Source organism: Amblyraja radiata, chromosome 29, assembly GCF_010909765.2.
Source record: "Amblyraja radiata isolate CabotCenter1 chromosome 29, sAmbRad1.1.pri, whole genome shotgun sequence".
Lineage (NCBI taxonomy): Eukaryota > Metazoa > Chordata > Chondrichthyes > Rajiformes > Rajidae > Amblyraja > Amblyraja radiata.
In genome coordinates this window covers 12,029,843-12,046,059 of record NC_045984.1, presented here as the reverse complement: position 1 = coordinate 12,046,059, position 16,217 = coordinate 12,029,843, and the positions used below count along the sequence as shown (strand labels likewise).

The following is a 16,217-nucleotide window of genomic DNA, read 5'->3' as shown; positions in this document are numbered from 1 at the left end:
ACTTCTGACAGTTCGCCCCATGGAAGCACCAGCCTCTGTGTGAACATGTTGCCCCACAGATCCCTCTAACATTTTTTTCCCTCACACCTTCATGATAGACCTCAATCACACCTCACTTTTGTTTATGATAGAAGCAAAGTGCTGGAGTAATTCAGTAACTCGGGCTGAAGAGGGGTCCCGACCCAAAACAACACCGTCCTTTTTATCCAGAGATGCGGGCTGACTGGCTGAGTTACTCCAGCACTTTGTGTCTATCTTTGGGATAAACCAGCATCTGCAGTTTCGTAGAATCCACTAAATCTCACGAGCGAAGTCGCCACAGTTCTTTGTATCTCCAGTTTTGTTAAACACGAGTGGAAGATCATTCCTTTTTTCAGTGAGAATGAGTCCAGAAAACAGTCGCCATTCCTTCGCCCTTTAGCCCACAAGATCCCTCTTGAATCTCAAATAACCTTCTTCACTCTCGACCATATCACCAAATTAGTGTAAACTGAAAATTATATGACCATGTCACCTGCATTCACATCCATATCGTTAATATAAATAACAAACAAGTGGACCCAGCTCCGATCCCTGTGGCACACTACTGGTTGCAGGCCTTTAGTATGAAAAATAATTTTTACCACCACCCGCCATCTTCTATCTTGAAGCCAATTTTGGAACTAGTCCTCATCCTGGATCCCATGTGATCTAACCATGCGATCTTCAAGATCAGCCTGCCATGAGATACCTTGTCAAAGACCTTGTTAAAGCCCATGTAGACAAAGACTACCGCACGGCTCTCAACAACCATTTCTCAAGCAGTCATCTACAACTTTTAGATGATTTAGACATTTTTTCTGAACACACTTAACAAATTCTACCTCATCCAAGCTCTGAGCATTATGGCAGTCCCAGTCCATATAGGATGTTAAAATCTCCCACTATCACAATATTATTCTTGCAGTTATCTGTGACCTTCCACCATATTTCCTGTTCTAATTTCCACTGCTGGGACTCCTATAGTGCAATACCATCAAAGTGATCACCTTTTTATGCCTCAGTTCTGCTGATATAGCCTCTGAGGACGAGCCTCCCTACAAATATTCCCTTAAGCAACGTTGTGATGTACTCCCACATCAAAAATGTAACTCACCTTCCTTTCTCACCTACCCCTCTATCCCACCGGTGGCATTTGTACCCCGAAATAGTTCTGACAAAAGATAAAACTCCATTCCCAGCTTTGCAACCTGTGCCAGTCGATCAGGGTGATCGAAGAGCAATGTCAGCCTCAGCATGTACTTCAGGCAAGTGCAGCACTATGGCAGTGATTATACTGTAAGTGAACTCAGTCTCGCACCATCCAGCTCACCACATTTATTACAATATTACATTCCACTTAGTGTCTGGCACCTCATATCAGTTTGTATGGAACATACCTGTTGCACTAGCATAAACAACTCGTGCAGATGGAAGTCTGTTTTGAAGCTCCAGAACAGCCAGACCCGTTTTTGTCGATTTGGTACTACCATTCACACAGACGTTTTTTGCCTTGTGACATTCATCAAATACAATCTAAGACACAATAACAGTCAAGGAAAACTCAAAATTTTCTACCAGATTATTCACTTCACGATCAACCGTGTCATAATATTCAGCATCAGAACCTTTTAGTGAATTAATCTGAACTAGAGTGATTGATATACAGTGATTGTCATACAGGTAATAAACAGGCATCCATTCTGCACAAAAGCACAAGAACATATTCATCTTTCTGTGTGATACAGCAATTATAGTGACTTGCATTTGACTTGAAGCAAAAGAACTGATAAAACTGGGGCATTGTGACAATTTACCCATTGCACACAACTCTTTATAACACAATAGCAATCAAGTTGTACTTTGAAGTTCCTCTGCCTTAGAACTATATAGACACACACGCCATATAAAAATGACGACAGGTTAACAGAGAGTAGTGCGTTCGGCCGAACGTCCTATGGGAACTTCACTTGCCCCCCTGCAGGAACTATACATCAGGAGGTGCAACTCCAGAGCCAACAATATCATGAGAGACCCCTTCCACCCCTGCAACGGACTGTTCCAGCTGCTACGGTCAGGCAAACGCCTCAGTTGCCATACGGTGAGAACGGAGAGGTTGAGAAGGAGTTTCTTCCCACAGGCCATTCGGACTGTAAACGCCTATCTCACCAGGGACTAACTCTACTGAACGTTTTTCCTTCCATTATTTATTATGTAAAAGAATATGTGTGTTATGATTGTGTTTATAGTTTGTTTGGTTGTTTATCTTTTGCACAAAAGTCCGCGAGCATTGCCACTTTCATTTCACTGCACATCTCGTATGTGTATGTGACAAATAAACTTGACTGGACTTGACTTGACTAGCGAAAGAGCAGGCCTATTGCCGACCAACAAGGCCATCTGTATATGATACCTTCGATGAATGCTTTTATTCATTCATGAGAAGGACATTTAGTTGGAGAATTCAGAGAGGAGGGCAGTGAGATTTTAAAATATTCATCATTAAAAAGGAGATGGTATTAGATGCCACAAAGGTGAATAAATCCCCAGGCCCCAATGAGTTGCACTGGTTTTTATCAAGGGGATTACTTGTTCGAAGAAAAATATTCCAACCTTCGTTGGCCTCAGATGAGAAGCCTCTTGACTTTGAAGGACAGCAAATGTAGAAACATAATTTAAGAAGGGCAGCAGGGATATACCAGATCATTACTGCCCATGTGTCAAATGCCAGTGACAGGGAAGTTATTGGGCATACAAGCAATATGGTCTACACATCACAGCTGACTGAGGATACTTAGGGTCGCAGTACTGGGGATGCTGGCCACGCTGGCATTGGTTCACTTACTTTGCCAGTGGAGTGGGAAAATTTTGCAGAGACAATATTGATGGTATCTACTGGTGCTTGAGCACCCTGCTCTAGGTAGTCTGCGCCTCAGAAGCATATAGATGCATAGGCATCACTACACTGCCTGGTAGACTACATGCGTATAATGCACGGAGATCACTACTACCTGATAGACTGCAAGTATATAGATGCAGACATCACTACTGCTTGGTTGACCACAATCTTCACATATTCCAATCTTCAGACTGCAAAGGCAATCTGCAACATTGAAGATGTTGGTAGATTTCTTCATTGATTCCCAAGGAGTGAGATGTGATACAACTTTTCCAGGGTCTTGTTAGATCTTTATCATCTGAGGTGTCATTGTACTGCATGGGCAAATTGACAGAGAATCTTTGTGTTGCAGAAGTTTCAAAGCGAGGATACATCACAGACAACAGATATTCAGTTGGCTCCCTCAGGAAAATTTGGGGCGGGCAATTAATAGCTCTAAATTATGCCCATATAACATTAAAAAATCACCATAATCGGAAGTACTAAAGGATACAACGCCATCAAAGTGCTCTCCGCACCAATCGAGAATCTGCTTTAGCCTTGTTCTATGTTGACCACCAGCTTGACTTTCACCAATCAGTGCAGAGTAGGTTGCAAACAAAACACCTTCTGAAGTAGCTGTATCACCATACTTTATCTGTATCAATTCAATAGAATGTTATGACGTATGTAACTGATTAGAAAGCATAATGCCGTATATGCAAGTCACAATTTAACACCCAAAGGAAGAGGGAAAATAAGTAAATCGAGTTAAAGCATTCCTTGTTGCTCTTCTGAACCCACTGGTGTCAAGCCAACTTCCCTCTCATTCAGCCACGAGGCATCTAAGGGTTAATTGTAATCTCACCCACCTGCTGCCAGGATCTGTTGTGTGGCCTGTCTTATACTCTCTCCAAGTTAACTTTTTACAGCAAAGATGAAATTGTTGTGGTGTGAACAAGGTACCCAAACTAATTCCATCAGTTTTGTGTCTTTTGGGTTTGGTTAAATTCCTCAGTTTGTGTGTCAGGTGGGGGAAGATGACGTGTCCCAAGAACTTTGTATTCACTATGAAATACCTCACCCTACCTCAAATATCATCATTTTTTGGGGGTCTTCATTAATTTAAAACACCAGACATATTAATTTAAAATACTAAGATTACACTTCGTACCTTGTTGAGAGCATGCACTGGAATGTTTGCAGCAATATCTCGAAGATCCCGTTCTGCATCATATTTCAAGTCATTGGAGACACTGAACCTATAACACGATCATACTGCACTTGATTAACACTGACTTTACCTTACATTTCAACAATATGCTTTTTTTTGGTGATCTACATTGTTATTCAGCATTTTATTGTCTGTGCTCTTATTGGCATCAACAACATTTCTAAGCATTGAACACAAAGGAAGTGGAATGCCATTAAGATTGTGAACCTGTTTCACCATTCAGGTAGAACCACACAATACCTGCAGACATAATTTTTTTTGGTTTTAGTTTAGTTTTTTGAGACACAGCATGAAAACAGGCCCATCGGCCCACTGAGTCCACACTGACCATCAGTCACTCGTTCACACCGTGTCTACGTTATCCCACTTTCTCATCAATTTCCTACACACTAGGGATAATTTACAATATCCAATTGTCCTACATACCCGCACATCTTTGGGATATGTGAGGAAACTGGAGCACTCGAAGGAAACCCACACGGTCACGGGGAGAACATGCAAACTCCACACAGAAAGCACCCGAGGTCATGATCGCAGCAGGAGTCTCTGGCACTGTGAGGCCGTAGCTCTACCAGCTGCGCCACAATGCCACCTTTTATTTCCCCAAAGTTTCAAACTTTAAATGAAAATAGTGTAAGAAGGTGGTTTAAGCCGAAGATGGACCCAAAAAGCTGGAGTAACTCAGCGGGACAGGCAGCATCTCTGGAGAGAAGGAAAGGGTGACGTTTCAGGTAGAGACCCTTCTTCAGACAAAAATAGTTGTATAATAAGAAAGGTATTTTTAAAAACTGTCAAACTTTTCTTTATACTTTTGATGCTGCTGTTTACTTCATACTTACCACAATGATTTCTTCCTGTCCCTTCTGTAATTTTCATGAATGATGCCGGCCACTGTTCTTCCCTTTCCAACACCAGCCCCATCACCAATAAGAAACCCTGCACGATGGTTATTTTCCAACAGTATTTCATGTTGCTAAAAAGACGTCAGAGAAATAGAATTTTCTTCACACAGAAATCATAGAATCATAGAATCATAGAAAGTAGGTGCGAGAGTAGACCACCAGGTCCGTCGAGCCCGCACCGCCATTCACTCATGGCTGAACACCAAACAGACACACTTACCCACAAACAGTAGACACAAGACACAGAACACAAGACACTACCCTCCCCTTTATACCGCTATCACCCCTCTCCACCCCAAGAACCGCGTGATCTCCTGGGGGAGGCAAAAAACCGGATAAAAACCCAGGTCCAATTCGGGAAAAAAATCCGGGAAATTCCTCTCCGACCCCAATCCAGGCGATCGACATTTGTCCAGGAGATCACTCAGGTCTACTATACTAACCATACCTAGGTCCATATCCCTGCCCTCTCCCCGTAGCCCCTTATCCCCTTGGCAGCTAAAAAACCATCTATTTTCGACTTAAATATATTTAACGTTTCTGCTTCCACTGCTCCCTGGGGCAGTGAATTCCACAAACTAACCACTCTCTGGGTGAAGAAGTTCTTCCTCATCTCAGTTTTAAAAGAGCCCCCCCTCACTCTGCAACTATGTCCCCTAGTTCTAGCCTCCCCGATCATTGGGAACATCCTCGGTGCATCCACCCGATCAAGGCCCCTCACGATCTTATACGTTTCAATGAGATCGCCTCTCATTCTTCTAAACTCCAAAGAGTAGAGTCCCAGCTTACTTAACCTTTCCTCATATGTCAATCCCCTCATTGCAGGAATTAATCTTGTAAACCTTCGCTGCACTGCCTCCAGGGCTAGTACATCCTTTCTTAAGTATGGACCCCAGAACTGTACACAGTATTCCAAATGTGGTCTCACCAATACCGTGTACAGCTGCAGCAAGACCTCCGTGTTTTTATACTCAATCCCCCTAGCAATAAAGGCCAAAACTCCATTGGCCTTCCTGATTGCTTGCTGCACCTGCATACTGACTTTTAGTGATTCATGTACTAATACCCCTAGATCCCTTTGCGTTGCATTACAACGCAGCTCCTCCTCATTTAGAAAATAACTTGCCCTATCATTTTTTTCCCCAAAGTGAATGACTTCACATTTATTAGTATTAAATTTCATCTGCCAAGTTGTTGCCCACTCACCTAGCTTATCTATATCCTTTTGCAGACTCTTCCTATCCTCCTCATCCCCTACTTTCCCTCCCATTTTCGTATCGTCCGCAAATTTTGATATATTACACTTGGTTCCCTCCTCCAAATCATTTATATAAATCGTGAACAACTGGGGTCCCAGCACCGACCCTTGCGGAACCCCGCTAGTTACCGGTTGCCATCCCGAGTATGAACCATTTATCCCCACTCTCTGCTTCCTATTCGTTAGCCAATCCTCTACCCATGCTAATATATTACCCCCAATCCCATAATTTTTCATTTTTAGCAATAGTCTCTTATGTGGCACCTTGTCAAAAGCCTTTTGGAAGTCCAAGTATACCACATCCACCGGTTCCCCTTTATCCACCCGAGTTGTTACTTCCTCAAAGAATTCGAGCAGATTCGTTAAACACGATTTCCCCTTCACAAAACCATGCTGGTTCTGTCTGATGAAGTCATGTTTATCCAAGTGGCCCGTTAGCGTTTCTTTAATAATTGTCTCCAACATTTTACCCACCACCGATGTTAGACTAACCGGTCTATAGTTACCCGCCTTCTGTTTACTTCCTTTTTTAAATATAGGTGTTACATTGGCCATTTTCCAATCCACTGGGACCGTTCCTGCCTCCAGGGAGTTTTGGAAAATTATCACCAATGCATCCACAATCCCCACTGCTATCTCCCTCAAGACCCTTGGATGTAATCCATCAGGCCCAGGGGATTTATCCTCCTTCAGTCTCATTAATTTCCCTAATACCACCTCCTTGGTGATCTTAATAGTATTTAGCTCCTCCATTCCTACCGCCTCCTGTTTATCCAGCGTTGGAATATTAACAATAAATATATGTACGAAAAAAAGCCATCCAAATGGATGGATGAATATAGATTCTAACTAGGTCCTTGATTTTCCATCTGGGATTTATGAATTTATCCATGGTTAGGATAGAATGAGGGTCAGGCAATCTAGGATATGATAGAAAAATCAGCTAAATTGCTAAGCACTGACTGAATATACATATTCTATGGTATATGAACACACTGATCTGATCTGTATTTATGCCTAAAATATTCTGTTGTGCTGCAGCAAGCAAGAATTTCATTGTCCTATCTGGGACACATGACAATAAACTCTCTTGACTTGACTTGACTTTATATCAACAGTCCCGATCTGAATTTTACAATTGTCCAGAATAGGCTTGTTTATGATCTTTCAGAGTGGAATCACCTGGCAAGACATTGTCAAGGTTCAAACACAAGGATTGTTGATCAAAGTACTTTTAGGATGTTGGAACATTTTGGAATTATTTCCCAACCAGACTTACTAACATAACTAAAATGATTACATTATATAAATTTTCACAGCAAGCACTCAGAAACGATGCATTTTAAGGAGTAAGCTGACAGAATTATTTATAAATTAGCATTATCTTTCAACATTTAATTTTCTTTTATGGTTTCCATTGTTTGAACAAAAGTAAATGACATCCGAGAATGTGCACACTGTCCGCAATAATGTTAATGTAACCGTATTGTGATGCCCTTTTGAAGTCAGTTCCACTAATACCTATTAAATCTAAAGCTAGCATGCATGCTTAAGCAAACATTTTTTAGGATGCTTTATGATATAATTTTTAGAGATTACAAAATGTATTATTTACAGTTATGGAAGAGCGACCCAAGGGTATGAGCTCAAATGGCAACATGATGAGCTGTATAACCGAATTTGTTATCGTGATAGATGGCAATATAAAGAAATATCATGAGAACTTCTAGATTGTCGCAAAAAACAAAGAATATTATTTTGAGGAAGGAAAATAACTTTCCAATACATGATTTCAGTCCAAGGTTGTTTGACAGATATGCTTAATTCAACTGTTTTACAGGAATGAAATTGCTGTAAAGCAAGAAGGCCCACCAGCTGGCAATAATCGTGCTTAAGTGACATTGTAGGGTCACTTACTTCATAAGAACAAATATAAAAAATAATAGAGTGACGAGGAACTGTAGATGCTGCCTTACAATAAAAAGATACAAAGTGCTGGAGTAACTCAGCGGTCAGGCCGCATCTCTGGAAAACATAGATAGGTGACCTTTCAGGTCGGGATCCTTTTAATGACTGATTGTAGTGGGGGTGGGAGAAAGCTGGAAGCTGGGGCGTCAAAGCCTGGCAAGTAATAAGTGGATACAGGTGAGGGTTGATTTTTGATTGGCAGATGGTTGGACAAAGGCCAGAGATGAAAAGGAGAAGATGTGAGACAAAAGGATTAAAGAGTTGCGAATTATGAAGCCCAAGGATAGAATGTAGGTGGAAGGGAGGGGGAGGGGATAAATCGGCACGAGTTTAGGTGGAACAATAGTTTGAATATTTTTTAAATTTACATATTTATTAACCATTTTGGCATATTTAAACCACAACACAACCACAATGTTCCATTAACGTGCAATAAATACACTGTACCTGACAGGCATAGATGATTGCCTCTAGTTGTAGTGCAGACAATGAACCATTTGAAATTGTCAATGGAGGAAGGCAAAGGGTATATCTGATGTTTGGAGGTGGCACACTAGACAATGTACTTGTTTCAACCACTCTGTCTGGATGGTTAATTCCAATTTTAGCTGCATAAGAAGATAATTTAATATCTGAGATATTTCTGTATTATACATTGGACACACAGTCATTCTAAAACAATTAAACAACACTCATGTTATTTTACAAATATATCTATCTAATACCAGGATTATTTTTAAGCAAGCTTTCTAACAGAAAATATTTGCATTCTTGCTTTTAAGAGAGAAACATTGATGCCTAACGATGTAGTCAGATTTGATTATGGGGGGAAAAAAATCAGAACTAAGTATTCTAAGAGTGAAGTGGTGTAGGAAAGTGGGTGAAGGTTCATCTTCAAGAAAAAGGGATAAAACCATGCAAAGATCTTAACAGAAGGCTAAAGTTTTTCTAGTTGATTTCCGAGGCAATGGGAGATGGTTTGACCATGAACTGGTCATATTGGGAAATCTTTGTTAGTCCTGATGAATTGTAGCCCATGAGTGTATGCTCCTGAGGAAATCAGGGCATTGGCGAGGCTTTATCAACAAATGTGGAGAAGTAGGGATAAAACCAGTGGAAAGTAAACGTGGTGTCTTGCTGTACCGGGAGATAGGTAAGTGCTGACCCAAAGAGCAGCTATGGCATTTGCGCATTCTGCTTAAATGGAAGCAGGGAAAGAGCAAGAACATGGGGTCCTGAAAGTTGACTGTAATTCAAAGCAATGTTCTTTTTGATTTAAATTTGGAGGGAATTATAGCTTATTTAGGTTGTAATGTCAAATTGGGAAACTGAATAACGATCTTATGATCAATGAGCGGAGGAGTTCAGATCATGTCAATCGTTGTCAATGCAGAACGTGTTGCCGAATAATACCTCTGAAAGGAATCATCTCAATAATCACCAGCGGGAAAGCTAAGGATGGGTCTTTTGACTGGACAGTATTGGATGTGCAAAGGAGGAGACTGTTGGAGAGTTTGTAATATCGGAGGTGAGAAGTAGAAGTGGAATCGGAAATGCTTCAAGGAGGTGGAATATGAAAGAGCCATTTAAAGATGTAGATAAACTATTAGATTTCAAGATATTTATGCACAAATTTATTTTAATTTAAAAATAAATCTTCTGGCTTCTCTTTCAGATGTGATAAGGTGGTTAATAACCAAACATACTGTTGTTGAAAGGTCATAAATCTATCACAAGAAATGACCACACAGCAATCATCACAACTTACATTTGGAAGGGACATAGTCTGCGTATGTTTCTGCATGCCCCAATTCTTCAGGCTCCTCATCATCAGTTTCTTCTTCTTCTTCCAGATGTATTACCGTCTGAATGAACATCGGAATATGGAAAATTTATCGAGATCTATTAATTTTATTTGCTTTTTGTCAATATACCGTACCTTCTACCTTTCATTCATTGCCAGCTTTAAAATCTGAGAAACATTTGTACCATTGTAGCTTTAAACTGATGAGGCTTTTGGAATTGCGAAATTATTTCGGTTTAGGCTAAGCGGAAAGGACTTTTCAAAGAGAGTTAGCCTTTAAAGTGTTACTCAATAATATATCAGAAACACCTCATGAAGGTCAATCAGTTTTCCACAAAAAATTGCGGTTACCCAGTAAAATAAATTCCGTATTGAAGCATTTCAGAGCATTTGTACGGCAGATGTAATTATTTCTTCCATTGCTAATAGATGAAAGACAAGCTACAATGTGACTGCAGTTACAAACTCTGCTCCATAATCTAAATCAACAGTAAGGTTGATTGATGTGCTTAGGCCTTCCTTGAAGAAATGCAACATTTCCCACTGTGGCTTGGAAATTCCAGCTCAAAGTGGAGTAGAAATATTCAGGGTGATATTGAGAACCTTGAAGCCATGCACAGGGAGACTCAGAGGCACAGTGTAGAAAACCGAATGAATGAAGCGTCTCACAAATTATCCACCCGTCAGTCCCGTCAAGCACCTCCTGCCCCAGTTATGGAAGAGCCAACCACTCCCACATTAAGCTCATCAATCACCTCAGAACCCGCAAAACCAAAGTGAAGGTTGATCAACCTCAATCCTGAGGGACTGGCAAGGAAGCGGAAGAATTACACAAGACCACCCTCAATAGTCTCTCACCGGCTTACGGACGTTAAATGGTACAGTTATGGCGCAAAAAACAAAACAAAACAAGTAACCAGCTCAATGAATATGCAAACTGTTCCAAGTTTTAAGAATTTTCAAGCAGGATAATGTGATAGCCACTAATGACCAAACAAAATATTTGCTTTGCCTTATTTGCAGTATTTACATGGAGAATTAAGTATGAAATCAACTGAAGGTATCGAGATAACCTAACATTGAAGACTTGAGATCAATCTGATGGTTTAAATCACAAAAACAAGGTCTTTAGTGTTCTGTGACAGTTAATACATTGCAAACTATTATATATAGATTTATTTAAATAAACTTTTTTTTTCAATAGATTATTAAGATAGCATAACGTAGCTATGGATTTGGCAGCAAAATTACCTGAAACGGGTGAGTTGGGCCATTGCTGATTTGCAGATGATTTGAAAATGACTGAGTTGGAAATGCCAGGGAAAGCTGTATAAATACAAGAGACAGATCAATACATTCAATAACACCCAAATAAACTGCAAAACTCTTATCATGAAGCCCTTCAATAACTAAGGGAGGATTAAAATGTGCTAATAGGAATATGTAGTTAGAGAAAGTTATGCTGAAAAGGGCCATCATTAACTAAGAAACTCTTCTGATGAAAAGGCAGGGAGAAAATAATGCAGTGGGGATGGGGGTGAACGATTCATGAAATATGAACAAATGAGGGATAAGACAGCTACAATTGTAATTCAAAATCTGAGTAGTGCAAAAGGGTATAAAAGTACAATAACGAAATAACCAATGAGTTGGAGTTAAGGGTAAGATTATGTGGTACCACCTCTTGAAATGGGGTGTGTGAGAGGTGATTGGTTCAGGGGCTGGGTGGCACTAGGGAAGAAGTAGTTTTTTAGTCTGGACGCCCAGGGTTTCAAGCTCCTGTACCTCCTCCCAGAAGATAGAAGAGTGAAAAGGGAATGGCCAGGGGGACTGGCATTGTTGACCGTATTTCCAGCCTCCAACAGAATCCATTACTAACCTCTCCACTGAATATTTGGTACTTTAGTCCACTCTTTGATTCAAGAGCATTTTGAACATTCATTTTTTGGATGATTACAGTGCCCTCCATAATGTTTGGGACAAAGACCCATCATTTATTTGTTTGCCTCTGTACTCCACAATTTGAGATTTGTAATAGAAAAAAATCACATGTGGTTAAAGTGCACACTGTCAGATTTTAATAAAGGCCATTTTTATATATTTTGGTTTCACCATGTAGAAATTACAGCAGTGTTTATACATAGTCCCCCCCCCCCCCCATCCCATCCCATTTCAGGGCACCATAATGTTTGGGACACATGGCTTCACAGGTGTTTGTAATTACTCAGGTGTGTTTAATTGCCTCCTTAATGCAGGTATAAGAAGCTCCAGTCTTTCCATCACCTTTGGAAACGTTTATAGCTGTTTATCAACAAGAGGACGAAAGCTGTGCCAATGAAAGTCTAAGAAGCCATTATGAGACTGAGAACCAAGAATAAAACTGTTAGATACATCAGCCAAACCTTTGGCTAACCAAAATTAACTGTTTGGAACATCATTAAGAAGAAAGAGAGCACTGGAGAGCTTACTAATCGCAAAGGGACTGTCAGGCCTAGGAAGACCTCCACAGCTGATGATTCTCTCAGAAGAATTCTCTCTATAATAAAGAAAAATCCCCAAACACCTGTCCGACACTCTTCAGGAGTCAGGTGTGGATTTGTCAATGACCACTGTCCGCAGAATACTTCATGAACAGAAATGCAGAGACTACATTGCAAGATGCAAACCATTGGTTAACCACAAAAATAGGATGGCCATGTTACAGTATGCCAAGAAGTACTTAAATGAGCAAACATTGGTTTGGAAAAAGGTCTTGTGGACAGATTAGACAAGATTAACTTATATCAGATTGATGGTAAGAGCAAAGTATGGAGGAGAGAAGGAACTGCCCAAGATCCAAAGTGTACCACCTAATCTGTGAAACACGGTGGTGGGGGTGTTATGGCCTGGGCATGCATGGCTGCTGAAGGTACTGATGATACGACTGCTGATGGTAGTAGTATTATGAATTCTGAAGTGTATGGACACATCCTATCTACTCAAGTTCAAACAAATGACTCAAAACTCATTGGCCGGCAGTTCATTCTATAGGAAAACAATGATCCCAAACATACTGCTAAAGCAACAAAGGACTTTTCAAAGCTAAAAAATGGTAAATTCTTGAGTGGCCAAGTCAATCAGCTGATCTGAACCCATTTTAGCATGCCTTTTATATGCTGAAGAGAAAACTGAGGGGACTAGCCCCCCAAACAAGCATAAGCTATAGATGGCTGCAATACAGGCCTGGCAGAGCATCAGCAGAGAAGACAACCAGCAAATGGTGATGTCCATGAATCGCAGACTTCAAGCAGTCATTGCATGCAAAGGATAAGCAACAAAATACAAAACATGACTATTTTCATTTAAATGACATTGCTGTGTCCAAACATTATGTAGCAATGTTACAAAATTTTGAGATTTTAAAAATCAAGTCTGCAATTTATCCCATCAGATAAAGCATAAAAATAAGTTTAATTTGACACCTAATTCACTTTCATATCTCAAGTATTAAAAAAGTTATGGCCATTTTCATACTGGGAAATGAGCATCTTGCTCCCTATTGATTTTCTATGGACATAACAAAAAAGCTGTGATCGTGAACAGTCAAAAGCCCATAACCTTCTTAAAAATTAAGAGAACTGAATGAAATTTTCAGTTATCATAGATTGAAGCATTCTGAAACAAATATAAAATAATCTTACTTGGATGACCTGAAATTAAAGCATATAATTAGTTAGTTACCTAATTGTAGCTAATTTCAGACTTCAATTACTAGATCTAAACATCTATCCATTTCTTAATAAATGATTAACATTTTTAAATAGCCTAAATGTCCAAATAATATTCACAAATAATTCACAATAAAACTTGATTTTTAAATCTCATTTACATTAATTTATAGACCAAATGGAAGGAATTTAGTGTTCAATTGCTGTAAATAAATGCCCATTTAAATCAGCTTTCTCGTGGGATCCTGTGAACGTGCTGGTTTAGAACGTTCACATTGCGGTAGATTTGTGCCCCAAATGCCCAGAAAAATACTGCGGGATATAATGGGCCCAAAATGAGCTACTCGCAATATTAAACTTTGTATAAAGGGATCTTTAGAAGCCCTTTTTAATGTAAAAATATATAGCCTAACTTCAATTATTTGCTTTATGAGACCCTGCGGTTGCTGGTGGTCGCGGGTTTAGAGATTGCTTTTTAAACTACTATAACTATTTTACGAGGCCTTTAAAACTAATAATAGCTTTTGCGACGGGGTCTTTCAGTGATTTTTCGTTAATAATTAACTAGGCTGAACATCTTCGATTTGAACAGCCTAGAGAAAATCGCGTTTTAAACCCGCCCCCTCTAAACGGCGCCAAAATCGCGCACACCCGCAGCGGCAGATTTTCAGCGACGCTTCAGGTAGGCTTTGCAACATACCTACATTATGGTGCCCTGAAATGTGGGGACTATGCATAAACACTGCTGTAATTTCTACATGGTGAAACCAAAATGTATAAAAATGGCCTTTATTAAAATCTGACAATGTGCACTTTAACCAGATGTGATTTTTTTCTATTACAATCTCAAATTGTGGAGTACAGAGGCAAATAATTAAATAATGGGTTTTTGTCATTATGGAGGACACTGTACATTAAAGAACCACATTATTCCCATGTAATTAAGAACTGTTTATAATAGCACAACACTGTACCAACAAGATCAAGAATTTGCAACACTAAAAGTGCTATGTCACACAGCTACATCTCACCAGTACTGACCTCACAGTCGGTATCTATTCTTGGGTCCCAAATACTTGGTGTGAGACCATCTAGATTAAAATCCTCGGTATCCGCGATATCATGCAGCGATTCGGGTGAGGAGAAAAGGGAACTGTCATCGAAATAACTTGAATCCTGCAAACACAAAACAAAATAGAAAGTCTGGTTAATGATAAAACACTTCTCACTGCTTGACTAAAGTAGACTTTTTTTAATTGGAAAGTACTATTCTCAGTATTCTTATGAGGTAACATAACTGCATCCATGTGATATCACCACTAATAGAAACATAGAAAATAGGTGCAGGAGTAGGCCATTTGGCCCTTCGAGCCTGCACCGTCATTCAATATGATCATGGCTGATCATCCAACTCAGTATCCTGTACCTGCCTTCTCTCCATACCCCCTGATCCCTTTAGCCACAAGGGCCACATCTAACTCCCTCTTAAATATAGCCAATGAACTGGCCTCAACTACCTTCTGTGGCAGAGAATTCCAGAGATTTACCACTCACCGTGTGAAAAATGTTTTCCTCATCTCGGTCCTAAAAGATTTCCCCCTTATCCTTAAACCGTGACCCCTTGTTCTGGACTTCCCCAACATCGGGAACATCTAGTCCCGACAATATTTGCAAAGGTTAAAATTATGTATTTTGCTTTAAAAATGTAAACCTTTTTAAACAATCCAGTCATCTAATATTTTCTTTTTGTACATAAGAAATGTAGACTTATCCAAGTCTAAAATCCCCGACTTATGTAAGGGTTACGTCCCACAGACCTTTACGTAAGTCAGACACAACGTAAATTGGAAACAGAAGTGTTGCTGCGCAAGCACAAATTTACCATTTGACGTGGTGACCACGTTGGAGCTCCGACACGAGACCAGGAGGGAGTTCTGGCATGAGACCAGGTGGAAGCTGCGACGTGGAGACCAGGCGGGAGCTGTGACGTGGAGACCAGGCGGGAGCTGCGACGTGGATACCAGGCGGGATCTCCGACGTGGAGACCAGGCGGGAGCTCCGACGTGGAGACCAGGCGGGAGCTCCGACGTGGAGACCAGGCGGGAGCTCCGACGTGAAGACCAGGCGGGAGCTCTAACAGTGATACCAGGTGGGAGCTCCAATGCAGAGAACAAGGTGAAGTGCCATCGCAGAGCCAAATGGGAGCTCCGGGGTGGAGACTGGGGGCACGAGCAGAGACCAGGGGGGAGCGGGAAGCAGAGACCAGACGGAAGCTCCGACGCGGAGACCACGTAGGTGTCAATGTGTTTAAAGAATTGCTTTCGGAAGTGTATGCTTATGTAAATCGCCTGTTGCGTAAGTTGGGGGAGTACCTGTATTCCACATTAATGTCTACATCCTAAGGGAGGAAGGAATACACAAGGATATAGGGTTGTGTAAATTATGATT

The 16,217-nt window shown here is 40.5% G+C and overlaps 1 protein-coding gene across 6 annotated transcripts in view; it reads right to left on the bottom strand.

The window, feature by feature from the left end:
- The window catches only part of sbno2 (strawberry notch homolog 2), a 135,367-nt gene that overhangs the window by 36,224 nt on the left and 82,926 nt on the right, over positions 1-16,217 (bottom strand). For all 6 annotated transcript variants that reach the window (XM_033046545.1, XM_033046544.1, XM_033046548.1 and 3 more), the window contains 8 exons: positions 14,811-14,945; positions 11,314-11,388; positions 10,027-10,123; positions 8,706-8,866; positions 4,970-5,103; positions 4,071-4,158; positions 3,411-3,554; positions 1,419-1,554 (listed from right to left, as the gene is read on the bottom strand). In XM_033046545.1, coding sequence (XP_032902436.1) covers positions 1,419-1,554; positions 3,411-3,554; positions 4,071-4,158; positions 4,970-5,103; positions 8,706-8,866; positions 10,027-10,123; positions 11,314-11,388; positions 14,811-14,945 — 970 coding nt within the window. The remainder of the gene's footprint in view (positions 1-1,418; positions 1,555-3,410; positions 3,555-4,070; positions 4,159-4,969; positions 5,104-8,705; positions 8,867-10,026; positions 10,124-11,313; positions 11,389-14,810; positions 14,946-16,217) is intronic.